Here is a 22,810-nt window from a genome sequence, read left to right as displayed (position 1 = left end):
TATTATTCAAAGTTGTATCTGGTGCTCTGATGAGATAGGTACATTTAAAACATTGCTGGCAGTAATATAAAATAGTATAATCTTTATCGAAGACAACCAGAATTATGTATCAAATATTTTAAAACGAAATATGCCCTTTGACTTAATGAAGTCAGAAATACAAAGATTTGGGTAAAATAATATTAATTCCAGTTATTTATAATAGCATTCTATTGGGAAATGGTTATGTAAATAAAGGCTTTATTTTTGGGTATGGTATAAAGTAAGAAATTAATTGAATTTTTTCCCATGTGGCTAACTAATTGACCCAGTATCATTGACTGACTAGCTCAGTCGTTCCCCACTAATGTAAGGCTATACTTCTGCAGTGGTCTGTGGCATTGGACTCTCTTCCATTGGTTTATTTATTACCCCATGTAAATATTACACAGACTTAATGGCACAATTTTAGAATGAGTCTTGATGTTGGATGCAACAAGTTTCTCTACTTTCATATTGTTTCAAAAACATTTTGGCTGTTTTCCCCATCTCCACTTTTCTTAATCCATATACATTTTAGAAATAGCTCTTAAAAGTCCTCTGAAGATCCTTCTGAAATTTTGAACAGAATTTATGGATGCATTTGAGAGAAATGATATATTTTTAGATATTAAAACTTCCCACTCAAGATTATGACACAGGTCCTTATTAAGTATTGTTTTACATATATGAATATCTGTAATGTTTATATTTAATGGGAACATTCACCTTTTGCTGTGTTTATTTATATGCTAAGTCACCTCAATTGTGTTCGACTCTTTGCAACCATGTGAACTGCAGTCTGCCAGGCTCCTCTGTCCACAGGCTTCTCCAGGCAAGAATACTGGAGTGGGTTGCCATGCCCACCTCCAGGGGATCTTCCTGACCCAGGGACTGGACTCGTATTTCTTGTGTCTCCTGCCTTGGCAGACAGGTTCTTTACCACTAGTGCCACCTGGGAAGTGAGGTGTATGAATCTAAAATCTGTCATACAGAACAAAGTAAGTCAGAAAGAAAAAAACACATTTATATGGAATCTAGAAAATGGTACTGATCAACCTATTTGCATGGCAGGAATAAAGACACAGATGTACAGAAAGGACTTGTGAACACAACAGGGGAAGGAGAAGGTGGGGCAAATTGAGAGAATAGCACTGAAACATATACAGGACCAAATGTAAAACAGATAGCTAGTGGGAAACGCAAGTATACACAGGAGCTCAGCTTGGTTCTCTGTGACGACCTAGAAGGGGTGGGATGGGAGTACGGTGGGAGGAAGGCTCGAGAGGGAAGGGATATATGTACAGTTACAGCTTTATCACACTGTTGTACAGCAGAAAACAACACAACATTGTAAAGCAATTATCCTCCAGTTGAAAATAAAATTTAAAAACAGGAGGATAATTGCTTTACAATATTGTGTTAGTTTCTGCTGTGATCACACTTTCTGAGTGTTTGTTTGGCCTGTACCTGTTTACTATCTCTCCTTCTTGTCAATTTCAAGCTTCATAAAGGCAGAAACCATGTCTGTTTTATTTCTATAGTCTTTGTACTTTCACTGAGCTTAAATATTAAAAAAAGAAATATTTGTAGACTGAATGAGTTAAACATGTCAAACTTTTGCTTCCATTTTTAACAATAATACACTGGATCATCACTTAAAATATATCTTATTTGTATAATTTTATCTTCTTAACTGCCTTTCAAAATAGGCATTCCTAGTCTCCATTTGACAAAGAAGGTAACTTAAGGCACAGAGAGATAAGTTAACACGGTTAAACTAATAGCTAGAAATCAGTGGAATTGAAAACAGAACCCAAATTGTCTAACTCAAAAGACATATAAAATAAAAAGAGGAAGAAAAGAGGAAGAAAGAGAAAACAAGGGAAAGGAAGAACAGAGGGAGGAGCGCCCATTCATCCCTGACCTTTCCATCTCAAGAGCATACCACGCCACTTACTCTGAGAACTCTGTAATTCTCAAACTTTACATCTTTTAGGAAGCCTCATACCTCATACATTTCAGGCCAGTAGACAGATTGAGAACACTTTCAAGCAACATTCTTCTACATGAATCATACAGAGTGGGAAATAAAGGAGTTTGCAGTTACAGAGTAAGTCTCTTTTGCTCAGCTACATTTTACCAACATAGAACTTGCTAGTTAAGTCAGGCACACAATCAAGTCTGAAAATTTTAAGAAGTATTTAGAGCATGATTTAAGTTTCCATTTCAGGTTTCAATTCATTATCTCATAATTTCTCTGCCTTAGTCAACATTACACAAAACTTTGACACTCTATTCCCATTGAAAAGGCATGTGAGAATACCTTTCTAGTTTTACTATAGTTGAGAAGGTAGAAATAGAATTACTTTTTATCGGAATCATTATTTTAGGAGAGGATACTGTATTCAACTTCTCATTTTAGTCAAGGATGCGATATGTCCCCTTTCCTTTCTTTGTCCCTAAGTCTGATGATAAAATGGTAATTTCTATTAATTCTGATTAGCTGGCTTCACATTGTGAAGTTACAAGAAGGAAAGGAACATCCTACTGTTTCCAGTCTCCCTGTAGTAAAAGAAAAAGTATCAACCCCTAAGTTAGTAATACTGTTTTTATGAATTGGAGGGAGAAAATACTTTCCTGCCAAAGGGTAATCTACGCATAAGAGCTGATTGCTAGGTGAAACATGCTGACAGAATGAGATGCTTTTATAGATTCTATCGACATGAGAACTCTAAATTGCTGAGAAGTGATCCTCACCTTTTCCTGAACTCAGAGGACTAACATAGCATTGATGAAATTCTGTCTGCTACAGGAGGACATAACAGTTCATTCTTAATCCAAAGTGGCTTATCAGAAATGGACAGTGACATGATGTAGACTTCGAGATCCCAACCTTAGTATCTGACATACCCATGACCGAGACATCATATTCGATCAGGAGCGTTGCTTCTTGCCCACACTGTTTGAGAATACTCATGGCCTCAGCATGCGTGGTTCCAAGAAGTCGAATTCCATCCACACTGAGCAACCTATCACCAGGTTTGATTGTACCCTCTCTGAAGGGAGAATAAAGAAACAGTCATTAATTTAGCACCGTGGGGCTTAACATTAATAGTCACTTAGCCAAAGTGGCTCTTTCACACAGTCTACCATCCACTCCCTTTGCATTTTCTTCTAAGCGTCAAGTGTGACATTAACAGAAGGAACCCTGAACAGAAAATTGCTGCAATATGAAAATCAGTAATAAGAAAATAACAACACAATAGCAAATAACCAAGTTACCTACAATGAACTCCTGGGGTGCAAGAGTAATAAAGGCACATTTTCTCTTTTCTAGGTTTTTTTTTTTTTTGCCAAAATGTCTAAAATTGATTTATTAAAGCCAAGGAAATAGCACTCACCTATTTTCCCAAAGCTTGGTGAGCAGAAAAGCCTGCTGATTCCATTTCATTTATCACCAGTGAACCCAAGCTGGAGAAAGAGCGCTGGTGAAAAATTTCCCTAGTCTCTGCATTTTCCTACTGATTTATAAGGCCATTTGGTGATCATTAAATTGATTCAGTCTCATATTCCCTGGAAAAGGCAGGCAAATACTATTCTCCCTTCTGTAGACACAGACACTCAAGGCAGTGGGAGAAGATGCCTCAGCACAATACTGATACCACTGAAGTGCAGCCAGAGAGGATTCCAGATTATAACCCTCCGGTGCAGGAGAGTCAACAAAGAAGAGAAAATCAAATGTGGGGATTACAAGTTTAGGCTTTGGGAAGAATAAAAATGATGTCTTAAACATCTTTCACCCAGGCAACTCTCCACGTAATTTAAATCTAAAATTTTATCTTAAAATTTTTGGTTCCCTTTGTGTGTGTTAGTTGCTCGACCAAGTCCGACTCTATACGACTCCACCATGGACAGTAGCCTGCCAGGCTCCTCCGTCCATGGAGTTCTCCAGGCAAGAACACTGGAGTGGGCTACCATTTCCTTCTCCAGGGGATCCTTCCAACCCAGGGACCAAACTTGGGTCTCCTACATTGCAGGCAGACCGTTTGAGCCACCAGGGTTTCCTTTAGTTTTACATTAATTTGGTAAAATGTTCACAAACTAGTAGCCTGCTCTTGACATTTCTGCCAACTCCAACTCACAATGTTAATAACAAATGAAAATATTCTTATTTGCTCCAGGAAGAATAATTCACAAGAAAAGCATGAGAAGAAGAAGAAAAACAACAACAACAAAATACTTTGTATTATCCTCCACAGAGGCAAATAACTTTAGCAGAGGGGAGAACCTAAGTGTCTTCATATTTTCTTATTGTATATTAATTAAACTTCAAGTTTTTTAAAAAACTGAGCTAAGAGTATGAGCTTTGAAGGAAAATAAATCTAAATTCCTATCCTAGCTGGCAAGTCATTTAAGCATATAGTTCCTCAGTTTAGTCATCTGTAAATGTGGATAAAAATACCTCATTTAGTGAATGGTTGTGAGGATAAAATAAGATTATGTCTGCTAAGTACTCAGCACAGTTCTTGGCCCATGGTAATCACTCAACAAGCAGTATTTACTATTATTATTGCTATATCTAGTGCTTATGAAAGGTTTTTAAAAATCCATTCTAGGCTGAAACATTTTGTGCAGAGTTGGGGGTAATCAGTGCATTTTCCTATTCTCCTCTCCTATCCAGTGGCAGGAGTTGTGTTCCCTACCATTATGGAGCAGACTTTTGTTGTGGGAAGTAATACAAAGATAAGTGTCTCTTGAGACATCTAAGCTGTGTGTTCATTTGGGACTTCTCCATCCAAAAGGTTTATGTAGGAAATCTTCAAATTAGCAAGGAAGAAACACTAACACCAACAATATTCCTTCCCTTTTACTAAAAATCACTTCGACTTTGACATTCATAGTCATCATCAAGGTATAATAATCATGACAAGGATGTTGGAAGTAGTAGGAGTCAGAACCCCATCATCTATCTTTCCAGGTTAGGAGATTAGCAATTGGCAAGGATACATCTCAAGGACCTGCTGTAAAAGGGCCAGATGCTTTTTATTAAATGCCTCCAGTATGACAGGCCCCCTGCAATGCACCATAAATCTCTAATCCTTAACAAAATGAAAAACCTTGAAAAGTAGGCATTATCCTCTACATTTTACATTTGGAGGGAAGTGAGCGGAGAACTGTTAAGTCACACGTCAAACACATAGGGTGGTAAGCACTGAATCTGGGGTCAAACTTAACTTTCTTCTGATTCTTCAGCCTGAACGCTCTTGTTTTCACATTCCGACATATTTATTTAATATCTATCTGTTACTATGAAATTTTTAATTCATCAACTTCTCTGCCAAAGTCCCCAGCTTCATTTAGTCCACTTGGATAGCGACACAGAAAGAGGAAGTTTACCTGTCAGCAGGCCCTCCTGGACGAACACAAGTTATTACAACTGGACGAGATTTATTTCTATCGTCATGTGCTCCCCCTAGCAAAGAAAAGGAAAACAGCTTTAAAAAACACTCTTTCTATACATCAGTGTCTCTTTTGCTGTCTCGTACACAGGGTTATTGTTACCATCTTTCTAAATTCCATATATATGCGTTAGTATACTGTATTGGTGTTTTTCTTTCTGGTGGATTCATTTCGATATTTGGCAAAACTAATACAATTTTGTAAAGTTTAAAAATAAAATTAAAAAAAATAAAAAAAACACTCTTTATTGCTGCCATTAAAAAATTCACTTACAAAATGCCAGTGGAGAAACTGAAATACATTTTATTGTTGTGTGAAGGAACATATATGCTTTCTCTCTGGCACATAATAAAATCTTATTCATTTTATATAGAATATACTGTTGATGTCAACATTTCCCCACTTCTAAATAAATATGTGGCTGTAATCACGGGTCAGCTATAAAATGCTTAACGGCTAGTATGATAAGAGCATCAAGTAATTACAAATACTAGTCCAGTTAGAGCAGCCGTTGGTTATGAACAAAGTGTAGGTGGGTATACCTGGCACCAACCAACCTGGGCTATAATATAGGTGAGTCTACAATGTGAAATGAAGCAAAAACTAAAGGAAAAGAAAAAAAATCGAAATATTAAAAAAATTCAAGCGGCCAAGTGGCCTCCATTAAAAATGGGGTGTTTAAAATAAGTATTAGTGCATTCTACAAGTACTACCTTTTTAGCACCTCCTGCATTTTATGTGTGTTGATGTAACATTTTATCTTTTTATTTTGTGTATCCTTTAACTACTCTTTGTAGTTATAGCTAATTTTACTATTTCTGTCTTTTAACCTTCACATTCACTTTATAAGTGATTGACCCACTACCTTTACCATATATTTGACTTTACCAGTGAGATTTTTTTCTTTCATATATTTTCTTATGTAGGGCCTTTATATTCATATATTTATGGCCTTTTTCTAATTAGCTTACAGATGTCCCTTTAACATTTCTTGTAGGGCCACTTTAGTGGTAATGAACTACTTTTGCTTGTCTGGGAAACTGTCTCTCCTTCAATTCTGACAGTTAACCTTGCCAGGTAAGAGTATTCTTGGACGTTTTTGCCTTTTAGCACTTTGAATATGTGCTTCCTTCAGGCCTGCACATTTTCTGCTGAAAAATCAACTAATAGTCTTATGGGAGTTCCTTGTATATAATGAGTGGTCTTTCTCTTTCTGTTGTTAAGATACTCTCTTTAACTTTTGACAGTTTAATTACAATGATCTTGGTGTGAATCTCTTTGGGTTCATCTTGTTTGAGATTCTCTATGCTTCCTGGACCTGGATGTCTGTTACCTTCCCCCAGTTAGAAAAATTTTTAGTGACCCTTTTCTTCAAATAACTTTTTTGTCCCTTTCTCTTTCTCTCTTCTCTTTCTGGACCCCTATAATGTCAATGCTAGTATGCTTTATGTTGTTCTACAAGTTCCTTAAATTATCCTCATTTTTAAAAATTTCTTTTTCTATTCTGTTTGAGTGACTTCTACTGCCTTGCCGTCCAAGTCACCTGCCTGTTCTTCTGTTTCATCTAGTTTGCTGTTCAACCTCTCCAGATTTTCTAGGCAAGAGTACTGGAGTGGCTTGCCATTGCCTTCTCCAAGTGTATTTTCAGTTCAGTTATTGTATTCTTCAACTCTATGAGTTCTGCTTGGTTCCTTATTACGTGCTCTTTCTCTTTGTTGAAGTTCTCTCTGTGTTCTTCATTCTTCTGAGTTTGGTGAGCATCCTTATGACCATTACGTTGAACTCTTTATCAGGTGTATTACTTCTCTCTACTTCATTAGGGTTTTTTTTTTCCTTTCTGAAGTTTTACCTTGTTCCTTCATTTAGAACATTTTCTTCTATTTCCTCATTTTGCTTGACTCTGTTTCTATTAGTATGCAAAACAGCTATCTCCTCAGTCCTGAAGGACAGTCTCTGTCTTGACATGGCCCTCTTATCCTTTTGGGGGAAGCAGGAATTCAGCTACTTCTCCAGTTCTTCTCAGAGTAAACTGCTTTATATGTAACTGTATATTTGTTGTATTTGTGGGAGGAAGTGAGTCCAGGATCTTCTAACCCTGCCATCTTAAACCATCTTCTATCCATTTCCACTTTTTTCACTATTGTTTGTTTGACTTGATTTCCTCATACATCACCTTCCTGGCCACCCATCTGGATGGTCTCTAGTTTGCCAGTATTTGATAAATATTAATGTTACCATTAAGAACTTCTTCTTTAATATTTGCCTGGTTGAACAGACTGACATTTCCCATATTTGGTACAGGTAGAGAGGCTGACCTAAAGAACCTAGCCTAAGAGAGAAATCAAAAGGCATTCATGGTTCCTGATGAAAGCAAATGTTTCCTTTATGTTCATTTCTGTTACAAGTGATTTATTCAGTCTGATTGATTGGTAAAATCTCCATTTCAGTATTTTTTTTAATTCAGTTTGATGGCTTCTTTGAGCCCCCTTATTTAAAATAGGAAATTTACAACTTTCTCGGAAGAAAATTTTTAATGAAAATTATGACAACAAGTTACAGCACATGCTTAACCATATTTATATAAATACCATCATGTAACTTCTTTTTTGCAAGGTAATTATAAAAAGATAGGTTTACTTTCCTTTGAAGGGTTTTGAGTCAGAAAAAGATAAAGGCTGAAGGCAGCAAGAAACTTTTCCACTATTTTGATTCGAAGGTCCAAATGCAAGTATGTTAACAGTGGATACATGTCAAAATGTGAGAGAGGTAACTCTAAATTACTTGATATGTGACATTTTATCATTATTTGAAATAATGAGCCAAGTTTAGTTTGTGATTCACTTACGTGCTAGATGTTTGGAGCTATAAAGCAAAATAAAGACCATTCAGAGCCCACTGGTATTTTAGATCTTGGCTGCTCATTAACATCAACCACCTGGCATGCGTTATTAAAAACATCAATGCCAGGGACACAATGTAGACCAAATCTGAATTTGGGCTCCATATGTTAAATGAGTACACATAGCTACAGTTTTTACAGTTGAAAATGACTAGAGAAATTGCCTCATCCAAAGTGAAAAGCAAATTAGTAGTAGAGTGATTTTTCCTGTTTTATAATTTATCACAAAATGTTATCTATTTTTAAAAATTTTTATTGGACTAGAATTAATTTGCAAAGCTGTGTTAGTTTTTGCTGTACATCAAAGTGAATCAATTATACGTATACATATATCCCATCTTTTTTTATATACTTTTCCAATATAGGTCATTTCAGAGTACCAAGTAGAGGTTCCTGTGCTAGACAGTGAAAGTGAAAGTGTTCGTCACTCAATTTTCAACTCTTTGTGACCCCATGGACTGTAGCCCAAGAGGCTCCTCTATCCACGGAAGTAAAGAATTCCATGGCAAGAATACTGGAGTGGGTTGCCATTTCCTTCTCCAGGGGATCCTCCCAACCCAGGGATTCTCCTGACCCAGGGATCAAACCTGGGTCTCCTGCACTGCAGGCAGATTCTTTAATTTCTAGGCCACCAGGAAAGCCCTACTGTGCAATACAGTAAGTCCTTATTAGTTATCTATTTTACATATAGGTAACTAATACTTTGACATATAGGTAACAATACTTTGGCCACCTGATACCCAGAGCCAACTCATTGGAAAAGACCCTGATGTTGGGAAAGATTGAAAGCAGGAGGAGAAGGGGACAACAGATGATGAGATAGTTGGATGGCATCAACAATTCAATGGACATCAGTTTAAGCAAGCTCTGGGAGATGATGAAGGATAGGGAAGCCTGGTGTGCTGCAGTCCATGGGGTTGCAAAGAGTCAGACACGACTGAGCAACTGAACAACATTTTCCATATACTAGTGTGTATATATCAATCCCAATCTCCCAACTTCTCTCTCCTCCTTCCTTATGCCCTTGTAACCATAAGTTTGTTTTCTATATCTGTGACTCTATTTCTGTTTTGTAAATAAATTCATTGATTTTCTTCCTGTTAATCTAAACCATCTTCTGCTTGGTGGCAAAGGAATTAACAGAAATTTAACTCTCCATGATTTAGGCTGGAACACCATTTTTTATTTTATGGGTGCAAGGTTCTATTGTTTATGCAGTCAAGGTTTTTGAATCGTGACATACAGCGTGAGAAAGGTAATTCAATTCATCAGCTAAAGGCCTGGCTTACTGTTAAAAGACCCATCCTAGGTGAGTAAGAAGAAATTCTCTAGCACTAAATGAACATGCTTCATCTGCAATATCTTGCTGTCCTTCCTTCTTGAAATGTCCAGGTATTCCCCATTGATCTAAGTTAAGCTCATATCCCTCCTATGCCATAATGTTTTATCTGCCATGATAGCATTTATCCACAGTGCTTTTTCATTCTGCAACTCTCTTTGTGATTAACCAATAACTCTTAAGGGATGGGTACTGGCCACCTTTTGAGCATGGAAGACCCTCCAGATGGACCTCAAATTGGTTTCAAATATAAGTTCTTTATTTATGCTCATTAAAAATTTTGTAAAATTTGACAAATTTTTGTGTTCAACCAATGTACTAAGGGAGTTATTAAAACCTACAAAAATCTGGTACTCATAAACTAAAAGGCTTCCCTAGTGGCTCAGACAGTAAAGAATCTGCCTGCAATGCAGGAGAACCTGGGTTTGATACCTGGGTCGGGAAGATCCCTGGAGAAGAGAATGGCTATGCACTCCAGTATTCTTGCCTGGAGAATCCCCATGGACAGAGGTGCCTGGTGGGCTACAGTCCATGGGGCCACAAAGAGTTGGACATGACTAAGTGACATAAACTAAAATTGGCTCATTATTTCTAAGGTTTTATAACCAGTACAATACCAAAAAGTCTGATGTCCACACAAATCTAGGCATCATTCATCCACTTTTTCATTTATTAAATGCCTACGATGTACTAGGTAGGTGTTTAGGCTCATATTTTAAAAACTCTTACAAAGCATGAACACACAGATATTTGAAATTCCTGCAAACGGTGGGAAGGACATCTGTTACCATCATACCATCAGTTGTCTTGAGGTGACTGCAGACTGAAATTGCTTCTATTCTTTTTAGTTCTTAAATGATAAATTACTGTTGGTTTAGCTCTTTCATTAGCAATTTGATTTGTTATTGATTAACCAGACAGCAACTAGTGATGAATATCTGCACCAGCAGTATTTTTTTACAGCAGCATTTCAATAATTAGACTGGTAAGCACGTGATTCAAGTGTACCTCTCTTTCATACTTATGTTGAAAAACTAGATTTGAATATACCACCCTCCAAGCTAAAATTACTTGTATACTGACTTTTCATTACATTCATCTAATTTTTTACACAGAAATTTGAAAATGGTTAAGGTAAATGATCTTGGGGTTTGTGGCTCCACCTAAATGTAGGACTGGGTCAGTAAAGTATAATAACTAGTGGTCTAAAGCACTGAGTGGGGTCGTAGTTGCCTGTTTTCTCTAACACTCATTTGGGCATTATATCAACTTATGTCTTAAAATTCACTGGACTGTAATTGCCTGTGGTTCAGGGTTCTGTCTCATGACTTCACAGGACTCTGCCCTATGCTGACATGTTGGCATGTCCTTAATGAATATTTGATTGATTTGCTACATGACTGACATAGAATTGAACCTATGCCTAAAACTTGGTCATCTAAGGCAAGTTTGTATAATGAATACATCTCTTTCATTCCTTGAGGCATGTCTATTTCTTAAGATGGTTAGTTAATTTTAATTAATGTCAAAAATGTTGATAGAGTTTTGCTGCTGGTGAAGTACAAAATGTAATAGGTAAAAACAATAACAAAAAAAACCCATAAGGAAATGTTAAAAAAAATTCCTGATGCTTACCTAGTTTCCTATTGAACCTCAGTGTCATACTAGAAATTGTGAGTTGTTAATGCATGTGTAGACTTTAAGGATGAAATTGCTAATAATAAAAGAAAACATTAAAAGCCAGCATTGTAGCTCAGAATTAATGGTCCTGTAGACAGACTGTGGACAAAATTTCACCTGAAATATTTATTATTAATATCATTAAAAATAAGATGGACTGATGTACTGAGGTGCTCAAGGGATTAGATTATCTGCAATTCCTTTTTAGGAAGCTACAATAACAAAGTGCATTTTAGGAAAAAATAATTTAAACAAAGTTGCTGAACCCTAGTGTATTCAATCAAATCAAGCAATATTCACCAACATTTTTGACTCAATGATAAATGATACAGAAAAATATGTAAGGGAAGCAAAAGACATGTTGACAAAAGCAGGATGACTATGAATTGACAAGGTTTACAAACAATGACTTCTTACTGTGTATTAATGAACTGAAATAAATTAGCTAGATCGTTTGGACTCCATTTTGATTCCCAATTATTGCTTTATTTCTTTGAAGAAAAATGGATGCAAAATTATGAGGTAACATTGTGTGTGTGTATTAGTTGCTCAGTTGTGTCTGAATCTTTGTGACTCCATGGACTGTAGCCCACCAGGCTCCTCTATCCATGGAATTCTCCAGGCAAGAATACTGGAGTGGGTTGCCATCTCCTTCTCCAAGGGATCTCCCTGACCCAGGGATCAAACCTGGGTCTCCTGCACTGCAGGCAGAGTCTTTGCCTTCTGAGCCACCAGAGAAGACATAAGGTGACTTCAGGCACTGAAAACATCAGTTTTTTTGAAATGACTTTCTAGTTTACTCCCAACAGTTCAATGACAAATTCTCCAAGAGTATCTGATGGTTCTATTTTCTAACTGCCACCTACCTCGTATTACAAAACCGAAGGTATTTCCTTCTTTGTGTAACGTGACTTCCACCGTTCGGAAAATAACACTCGATCCTTGAACAGCTAAAAACAGGAAAAAGAGAGGGAAATAAGTCTTATTTCATAATAACATTTCTAGATTTTTTTTTGATGGGAATAAAACAGTAGAGATTTCTTGTTGCAAATAATTCTTATTGAGTAATTAAACAGTTAAAAAATCTGTTTTTAAAGAAAATATTAGAAAAAAATTGGAATGACATACAAATATCATAAAATAGTTGTCTGTATAAATGACTTATATAATTAAGGTCCAGGTGGAATCAAAACCAGAGATACTTCCTTTCCTCCTGTGTAGCCAGTTTTTAGAGCATAATATTCACATTGTTAAAACTCTATATAACAAGAGAGACAATCTTCATGTGATAAATAGAATTGTTTTCCCTTTGTATTATGCAAAAGTTATACACAATTTTTGTAAAACTTACAAAATAATTGTTTTATTTTATTTTTTCCTTTTTATTACTTACAAAGTTTTATAGAAAGAACACATCTGAGTATCATTCTAATTGATGATGACAACTGGATAACACTCATAAAATATAACTGTTCTTGAGTAACTAATAATTATCTTTTTTGTAGCTAGCACAAGAAGAAAAGTATTACTCTCAGATTGCCATTAATAGGTTAAGCTGATGCAAATTGATTTTCTGACATGATGCATAGCAATTAAACAAAGACATCAACAACCCAAATGAAACTTGGAGAGTAAAAGAAATTTGAAGTACATTCAAAATATTACTACTAACTAATAAAATAAAGATCTACTTAATTTTACTTGATACCATCATGCTCAGGTTATGTTTGCCTGGTTATTGCTCTCATTTCTCAAAATGAAATTACATTGCCAAGTTGCTATCTCTAATTACATTATACACAGTATGAGGAGATAAGTTATATTATGAGCTTCCCTGGTGGCTCAGAAGATAAAGAGTCCATCTGCAATGCAGGAGAACTCAGTTTGATCCCTGGGTCAGGAATAACCTCTGGAGAAGGGAATGGCTCCCCACTCCACTATCAACAAGAAACTTATAGACAAAATTTAAAGGCATCTTTGAAAAGAACATTTCTTTCCACTCATAGGAGTAAAAAATAATTTTAATGAAGCATTAATTACAATTATTTTTTAATTATCATAAATTATGAATCCTTAAAGGAGTGGACACCATTATGAACAGCACACAGGTAAAGTCACAAAACTGGACACATGCAGCTGGAACAAAGTACAATAAGAACTTGGATTTGCTCAAAAGCAATATAAATCTACAGCTGAACAAAATGCTTTGGTATACTGCTGATTTAATTAAATGTCATATTCTTGCTATCAGGGGGATTTCAGTTTATTCTAATCAGCTAGGAGCAGTGCATACAAATATTTAAAAGAATTGAGATACAGTTTTAATTAAATAAAAAAAAAAAACTGAGTTCAAACCGAATGTTTTCTTATTTCCATGACCCAACAAGCCACTTGAAGAAATTGGTTAAGAACATGATCTTTCTGTTCCTATTAAGGAAAAGATACGGGGAGAAATAATTAATGAGCATCTATGGAATGTTTTCTGTGTGCCAGAAACTCTGAAAGTGGTTTACAGATTGTATTTAATTTAATCATTAAATCAACTTTCAATTATATACAACCAAATTCTAATTCTGGGCCACCTGTCCTTGTTGGCTGAATGTCTGTTCTCGGGAAGCAAAGCATTGTAATTTTAATTTTGCTTGAAGTAAATCTTACTGACCACAAAATCTTACAACCAAATCTAAAGTCAATATAAAGACTTTAGGGATTATCTACAGCTTTAGATTATCCACACTATTGCTCTTCATCATGGGCAAAGAAAAATGGGACTCCTCACTACATTTTAATATACTTAATGAAATAGATCTGGTCTTTATAATTTATATTTGTGTGACTGGCTCTTTGTGACTGAGGTTTCATATTCAGCACCAGACATCCGGTTTGGCCATGTGAATTCTATTCATAACTTCACGTGTGTGTATGGACGCAGAGATCCAATCAAGGGGCTTACCCAAAGAATCAAACTGAGCACATAAAAGGCCGAGGTAGAACCAATTTTATAATGCAACAACACTACTCCTCAGTATTTTAGTTGTTCTGATGCCCCTTGTTTCTATATGTGCATATGTATGTATTTCTATATCATAAAGTGACACTCTATTTTATTATGGTAGGTTTGGTTTTTCTAAATTATATACTACTCCCCCAGCTCCCCAACACCTATACCTATAGGAGAACAGGAGCTGTGCACCTTCCTACCTCATTACGTTGGTTATGCATAGCTAACTTGCTTTGGCCTATGGGGTGTTAGGGGATGTGAGCAGAATCTGCAAATGTGCTCCTGTGGTTAGGCTTGTCTTGTTTTCCTTCTGCAACTGGCACAGGAAGAGCTTCCCTTGGGTAGCTGATATTCCCTCAGACTACATCCCCTAATGAACCATGTGGAGAAGACCTGGGATGACCCCCTGTCCCCCCAACCATATCATCATCACCATTGTCATCATCATCTATAGTCTTTCTATCTCTCTTAGAATTAGACATGAGAAGTAATCAGGCTGTCACAGGGACATACCTTAACACATTTACTTGAATTATGGAAAGACTGCTGATAAAAAGTTAGCCTGATTTAGCTGATGATTTAGCAGCAAGGACTGCCTTTGACAATAAAATTCCATGGCAGACATTTTTCATAAAACAAATGAGGTAAATCTGTAGCTTTAAGATTTGAATGGAAATGGTATTTAAAGATGTATAAAATAAACCTCATGCCAAAATTATATGCTGTCTAACTACTAAGTGAGTGAAATAAACCTCATGCCAAAATTATATGCTGTCTAACTACTAAAGCTTATCATAAAGAATTTTAGGTGTTAACTAAAAAGTGGATGAGAATTAGGTAATATTTCAAAATTCTTTAAGGGTTATGGGAACAAAAAATGTGAAGGCACTCCTCTAGACCAACTTTGAACATACAAATGCCCAAGATACAGTCTGGTAACATGCTCTCTAAATACAGTCTCGAAATACCACATAATTCTAGAGTCGAAAAGAATGCTAAGCTCACGGAAGTCGACTATTTCATTGTCATTAAGAAACTGAGTATCAGAAAAGGGGAGTTGCTTACCCAGGGTCACAGTTCCATTTTCCTTCTATCTGCTCTCTGTCTCTCTGCACCACTTTCTGTCTTTCTCCCTCTCTCTCATACACACACACACACACACTCTCTCATACAGATCTTTCTCCAATTCCTGCTGGACTATGGGGCTGGCTAAGTCTCAGATTGCTGTGATTCTTGAGAGAGTTACAGTCTTGGCCTTGGGTGGCCTATCTTTCAGCAGGCAGCTCTCTCCCTGGGGTCTGGCTTGTGCCTGCTCTAACTGTCTGAGCTCAGTGAAAGGGAGGCTTATTAATCCCTTCGATCTCCCTGAACGCAAAGATCTTATTAATTTATCTAAACATAATAGAAAGAGACAGAGATAATCCTTGGCGAATAGACCTCTGCTATCTGATTTCTACTAAAAACTTCACACTTTTGTGTTTAAAAATATTTTCTCTTTTTCCATCAGCTTTATTGTGTGAGGGAGAAAAGGCAGGTATAATCACCAAGTCAGGAGAGGTTTTAACCCCTGGATATCTCTGATGTCCACCCTCTCCTCTTTAACTCTATTAATGCTATATTTATTCAGAGTATTACCTCTCTTTTGGAAAACTGTAACAGCCTGGGGGCTTATAGCTTCCATTTGATCTCTTAAAATAAGTCTAAAAACTCTGATCTGGGGGGTTTCCCTGGTGGTCCAGTGGTTAAGGCTCCATGCTTCCACTGCTGGGGGCATGGGTTTGATACCTGGTTGGGAAACTAAGATCCCACGTGCTGTGTGGCATAGCCAAAACATAAGAATAAACCAAAACCAAAACTCTGATCTGAGGATTCTGCTCCTTGGCCTTAAAAACCTTTAAAAAAAAAGGCTCCTGATTGCCCACCATTCACGGCTTACAAGGCCCTCCTTCACTTTGTTTACCTCACTGACATGTTTACCTCACTGACCTCGTCCCTCTGAGGCCCTCTCTTTCCTTTTGTGTTCCAGTAATTCCAAACTGGAGATTCAACCTGTGAACTGCACTATCTTCATACTTCCTTGCCATACCCTATGCCTGGGATGTTAGTCTTCCTCCTGGACCTGCATAAGTGCCTTCTAATCTGCTGTGAAGTCCCTAGCTCTGGACAACCCAAAATGCTCAGCAAATCTCCACAACTGCCTTACCCTGAGAGCAATACTAAGAGTTCCTCTTAGGAACAGGTTGTGTTTTATTGAATATGTATGTACACAGTGGAATAAAAATGCTTAATCAAAGAGCATTAACTCTAGATATTTGACTCCTCTTAACTCCTAGGCAGTGGTGTAAGAGTGATTTCAAAAAAACTGACCTTAAGTTCAAGAAACATAGTACTTTCAGTGTAATAACAATAACAACAACAATAATAATAGTAATATGGCTAAGATACACTATGGCTTAGGGAGTCTGTGCTTATGATCTAAATACATGGTTACAGCCTTGAAATCTTACAAAAATTCTACATCCATTACAGTCATTTTGTAGCTGAGAAACCTATAGCTCAGCGAACTTATTAATAATTTCCCCAAAGTCACAAAGCTAGAAAGGGACAAAACTGACACTTAGCTAGTGACACAGTGCTAGCTCTCAACACTCTATTTTACTGCCGGCTCTTACTGAAAATAAAAACACTGTAGCAAAGTTTTAGAACTCAGATTCCAATTGATTTTGTTATAAAATCACCATGAGATTTTTGGTGTTAGATTTTATGTTAAGAATAAGAACTCATGATTGGTATGTATTATACATTCACTCTCTGAGTGCTATCTCCTAATCCCAAAGTCTCAAACATCATCTCTAGTCCCATTACTCTTAAATTTACTTTTCAACTCTAGATCTTTCTCACAAATGCCAAACTGTATCTTCAACATTTTCTTGACATTTTCTCTTAGCATGTCAAATAGGCACCTCAACTGTAGTATTTTAAACAATGAACTTCTTTAAAAAAATTTTTTTTTAAATTTTATTTATTTAATTTGGCCATGCTGCACAGCTTGTGCAATCTGAGTTTCCCCAGTCAGGTATCGAATCTGGACATCCTGCATTGGAAGCACAGATGCCTAATCACTGGACCACAAGGCAATTTCCTCCAGCAATAAACTTCTGATCTTCTCACAAGTCAGCTCTGCCCACATTCTTATCCACCCCCATTAATGGCAACTCCATCCTTCCAGTTGCTCAGGCTTAAAACCTTCTGATGGTCCTTGACTTTTCTCTTTCTGCAGGTGCTCAGTCATGTCTGACTCTTTGTGACCCCATGGACTGTAGCCCACCAGGCTTCTCTGTCCATGGGGATTCTCCAGGCAAGAATACAGGGGATCTTCCCAGCCTAGGGGTTGAACCAGGGTCTCCTGCATTGCAGGCAGATTCTTTACCAGCTGAGCTACCAGAGAAGCCCCCTCTTTCTGCATAACCCACATTAAATTCATCAGGAAATCCTGTTGGTTCTGTCTTCAAAATAGCTGGGGAATATGAGTGCTTTTCTCCATTTCTCCCATCACCTTCACCTGGATCACTGCAATAGTCCTCCAAATGGTCTCCCAAGCTTCTACCTTTGACTCGCAGCCTATTCTCAACACAGCAGCCAGAGGAGCCTTTGAAAACGTTAATCAGATCATGACACTCCTCTGCCCAAACCATACAATGCTTTCCTTCATCATTCAGAGCAACACTTAAGGTCCCTCCGTTGGCCTACATGGATGCGCTATCCTTTACACTTCTTACCACCTCCCCCACTTCTCTTCATGCTTACTCTGTTCCAGCCATACTGTCCTCCTTTATGTTTCTAGAACTAGGCCAGATTATTGGCCAGATTATTATTCTAATCTGGCCAAACAAAAGGCCAGATTATTCCTGTCTTTTGATTTTAGCACTGGCATTTTCTTCTTCCTGGAACTCTTTTAACTCAGAAAACCATATAGCTAATTTCCTCACCTCCTTCAAGTCACCGATTAATATCACTTTCTCAATGAAACTGTTCCTAACCACTCTACTTCACATTGCCAATGACACTCCCCGCCCACACTCCCAACCCTTCTCCTTGCTTTATTTTTTTCCCCCGAGAGCATTCATGACCCATAACATTCATGCTACATACAGCTGATCCTTGAACAACATGGTTTGAACAGTGTGGGTCCATGTACCTGTGGATTTTTTCAATAGTAAATCCTATAGTACTGCACTATACCTGGTTGGTTGAATCTAGGATATGGAAGAACCTTGGTTTTGGAGGAATCATATATATGGAGGCTCAAATACAAGTTGTGCATTGATTTTCAACTGCAAGGAGGACTGGCACTTCTAACCCCTCATTGTTCAAGGATCAGTTGTAATTAACTTATTTATTATGGTTTTATTTTATTTTCTGTCTTCCTCTAGTAGTAGTAGTAGTGCTAGTCTCTTCAGTCGTTTTTGACTCTTCGCGATCCCATGGACTGGGGCTTGCCAGACTCCTCTGTCCATGGAATTCTCCAGGCAAGAATACTAGAGTTAGCTGCCATTTCCTCCTCCAGAGGATCTTCCCAACCCAGGGATGGAACCTCGGTCTCCTGCACTGAGGCAGATTCTTTACCATCTGCAGCACCAGGGAAGTCCCTCCTAGAGTGTAAATTCTACTGACGTTCATTGGGGGACAGGCTGGAGCACGGTAATGCTCAATAAGTCATCACTAAACAAATAAATTATCACCAGTTATGAAGAATAATCAATCTCAGTTCTCAGTAGTACAGAAGAGCAAAGCTCTGACTTCGGTGCCTACTAATTTGGGAAAACGTACTTAACTTAAGCATCTGTAAAATGAGAATAATAATGATAATAATGCCTACCTTATAGTTTTGATTGATTTGTATATGTATTATTTACCAAACATTTTTATATTGCCAGGTACTGTCCTGAATGCTTTACAAACGCTAACTCATTTAATCCTCATAACAGATCCATGAGATCTGTGGTATGTAGTAACCATGAGTAGTATCATAGGTTAGTAATATCATCCCCATTTTTCAGATGTGCAAAGTGAAACAAAAGAAGCTTAAGTAACTTTTTCAAAGGCATGCAGCTAGTAAAAACTGGAGCTAGAAATTGACTGTCTATTTGAACTAAAGTTCAGCTCTGATGTTCACAGATGGTTTTAATGAAACACGAGTCCTAGATAATTTCATCATCATTTATGCTCTTTTACATTCTTCCAGAGGAGGCAATAGAAATTCAGATAATTTTTTAAATATTAAGAAAGTATGCTCTGCTGTTCCTGTAATAAGACAACGATGGCAAAAGAGGGGAAAAAAAAAAAAAAAGGAGAACCAAGAGTTTGAAGCAAAAACATGGTGCAGCTGTTCTGCCTCTGGCCGTTGATGACTTACAGACTGGCGGCAGCTCATACTCCACCTCCAGAACTACTCTTTCCCCGACGTTCTTCAGCAAGCTGATGATCTCATCGTGGCGGAATTTGGCCAGGTTGATGCCATTCACTGCTTTGATGTAGTCACCCACATCCAACTGATCACTTCTGCAAAACAAAGAGTCACTTAGTAGAGCTCTCATCCCCATGGGCCAGTCTGATCATATTTCCCACTTTGCTATCATGGATAAACATGCAAGCCCAGAAGGCTGACACAGCAGGGTCCCTGCCTCCTAGGATGCGGCTGGTTCCTAAGGGCAGGAGTGCAGCTGAGGGTGGATGAGACGCTCAGGGATCCCTCTCACTCACGCTGACTGTATGCTTTCCAAGTCCTCTACTGCATCTGCTGCTATCTCTGATTTTTTCCCCAAGCCTTTACCTCTTTTATTTTTAAAGAGCATCAAAAAGTGAAATAAAGAGAAAACTACCTGTAGTTGCTTTGCCCCTAAACAGTTGGTTCTCCTGGGGCAGATTATCTGTATCCTGGACACACTAGAAGTTTTCCATTCTTATTCCCTTTCAATGTTGCTGCTTGCCTTTTGGACATTTCACCACTTTCGGTATCTTCACTAGAAGTATGTCCAGGGCCATATAGAAGGTCATTTTATTTTGCTATTTATTACGTATAGCAGGACTGATTTCAAAAAGTATCAGTGAAGAAGAAATTACAACGAAGGCACGGGAATTCAGTAACAGACTCCTCTCTCCTCACCATCATAATAGAACTGTGGCTACTTTGGGGCGTTTAGTCAAACTCTACTTCTAAACCAAGAGCAGGCAGCAAGACCAATGATAGGACTTAATTCAATAATATGTTCTCCCAAATAAAAAGAATGAATTCACTTGTTTTACATTAGCCCAGCTCCAGTCATTCTCTCTTCAGAACCTCCATAATCCTCTCTAGAGTACACATGGTCACTCTTAACCCAGGTTTACTGACTGACACTTATTTGGCAACTTAATTGTCTCATGCACTGTGACAACTCTTATGTTGTTGCTTTTTACTATTACACAATGTGATTATTGCTTCCAAACTTTTCATGTTTTTTTTTAATACCCTATTTCCCTTAATAGATTATAAACCCCCTAAGGGCAGGTATCTTATCTTGACTTATTTTGGTTTACTACCTGTGAAATGGTAGTGGCTTAAACAATAAATATTTGGTGATCAATAATACTCACTCTAACTGGCAGAGTGTTACTTTTAATTATAAGATCAATACATGTGTGAACGATATTCTCACCCCCTCCCTTGCCAGTCATGCTTGCTTTAGGGGTTACATACAAAGAAACCTTGGAGACACACAAAGTTCCAGCATCACGAATTGGCCATGACTGTTAAAAATTAAAGGAGGCTATGGTGGAAAGAAATCTCTTAAAAACCATATTGGAAAATAATATAAAAATAATACATATATATGTGTGCGTGTATGTGTGTGTGTGTGCTCAGTCACGTCTGACTCCTTGTGACGCCATGGACTGTAGCCCACCAGGTTCCTCTGTCCATGAAAATTTCCAGGTAAGTATACTGGAGCAGGTTGCCATTTCCTTCTCTAGGGGATCTTCCCGATTCAGGGATTGAACCCATATCTCTTGCGACTCCTGCATTGGCAGGCAGATTCTTTACTACTGAGCCACCCGGGAAGCCCTGTATATATATTAATATGTAGAACTGAATCAGTTTGATGTACAGCAGAAATTAACACATTTTAAATTAACTATACTTCAACTTTTTAAAAAATGCAAAAAAACCCCCCACAAACCCTGAAGGAAGGAGATTAAGTTGCTTGTGTTGATATCAACTTGGTTTTACAAACAGTACTGCAGATCATGGAGCAATCAATTGGCTTGAGCTTATAAATTGTACAAATAGGCTGATCATTGAAAATAACCACTATTTCAGGTGGCACTTAATAAGGTAAGAACTCCAAAACTTAATTTGGGATTCTGTGGACACGAGTTCTGGTGTCCAGGATTTAAGGGACAGTGGCAACCCAGTCCAGTACTCTTGCCTGGAAAATCCCATGGACGGAGGAGCCTGGTGGGCTGCAATCCATGGGGTCGAGAAGGGTCAGACATGACTGAGTGACTTCACTTTCACTTTTCACTTTCCTGCATTGGAGAAGGAAATGGCAACCCACTCCAGTGTTCTTGCCTGGAGAATCCCAGGGACGGGGGAGCCTGGTGGGCTGCCGTCTATGGGGTCGCACAGAGTTGGACACGACTGAAGTGACTTAGCAGCAGCAGCAGCAGCAACCTCACTTTGAATGAAACCTCACCATTCCACCCTTTCTTTCTGAGGTAGATTTCGATTTTGGCTACAGAGCAAACCCACTCCTGGCCAGCACTCAGGACGCTCTGTCATCAGCAAGAACTAGTGCCGTCTGCAGTCTAATAAGAACAAGGACAAAACCAGTCCTTCTCAGCTAAGCCTTCTGCCCTTTTGGAAATCATCTCTTTGTCCCGATGAAAGGAAAATCTCACAAGTAGAAAAGCTGAGAATATGTAGGACAAGTAAAACTGTTACTGAGACGCTTGGAGCTGGGCCTCCCTCGCTGTCTGGGCTCCTCATGTGGCAGTTTCCCCTGTCCACAGAAGATGGGTCACCCACTCCCCGTTAGATGATTGGACAGTCTCACTCCCACTGCAGTAGGGGCACATTTGAGGACTAAATCCATACGGGCGGCTGGTTTTTTTTAAAGATTTTTTTTGATGTGGTCCATTTAAAAAATCTTTATTGAATTTATTACAATATTGTTTTTGTGTTATGCTTTGGTTTTCTGGCCATGAGGCATGTGGGATCTTAGCTCCTCGACCAGGGATCAAACCTGCACCCTTTGCATTGGAAGGTGAAGTCTTCACCACTGCCAGAGAAGTCCAGACACAAGCATTTTAAAATTAATATCTTAGGAGGACTTGACTGCTCTTGAGATGACACAAGAGCTCCCTGGTGACT

General features: G+C 37.9%; 1 protein-coding gene across 1 annotated transcript in view; it reads right to left on the bottom strand.

Annotated features, from left to right (window-relative positions):
- Positions 1-22,810, bottom strand: part of GRIP1 (glutamate receptor interacting protein 1) — a 464,606-nt gene that overhangs the window by 145,919 nt on the left and 295,877 nt on the right. Inside the window, exons 6-9 of the mRNA XM_010841627.1 lie at positions 19,817-19,962; positions 12,266-12,349; positions 5,419-5,494; positions 2,932-3,077 (exon numbers count right to left, since the gene is read on the bottom strand). Of these exons, the coding sequence (XP_010839929.1) occupies positions 2,932-3,077; positions 5,419-5,494; positions 12,266-12,349; positions 19,817-19,962 (452 nt within the window). The remainder of the gene's footprint in view (positions 1-2,931; positions 3,078-5,418; positions 5,495-12,265; positions 12,350-19,816; positions 19,963-22,810) is intronic.

This window comes from Bison bison, unplaced genomic scaffold (genome assembly GCF_000754665.1).
Source record: "Bison bison bison isolate TAMUID 2011002044 unplaced genomic scaffold, Bison_UMD1.0 scf7180017864163, whole genome shotgun sequence".
In the NCBI taxonomy this organism is placed as follows: domain Eukaryota; kingdom Metazoa; phylum Chordata; class Mammalia; order Artiodactyla; family Bovidae; genus Bison; species Bison bison.
Note: the sequence above shows the minus strand (reverse complement) of the source record. Positions and strands in the feature narration are given on the sequence as shown.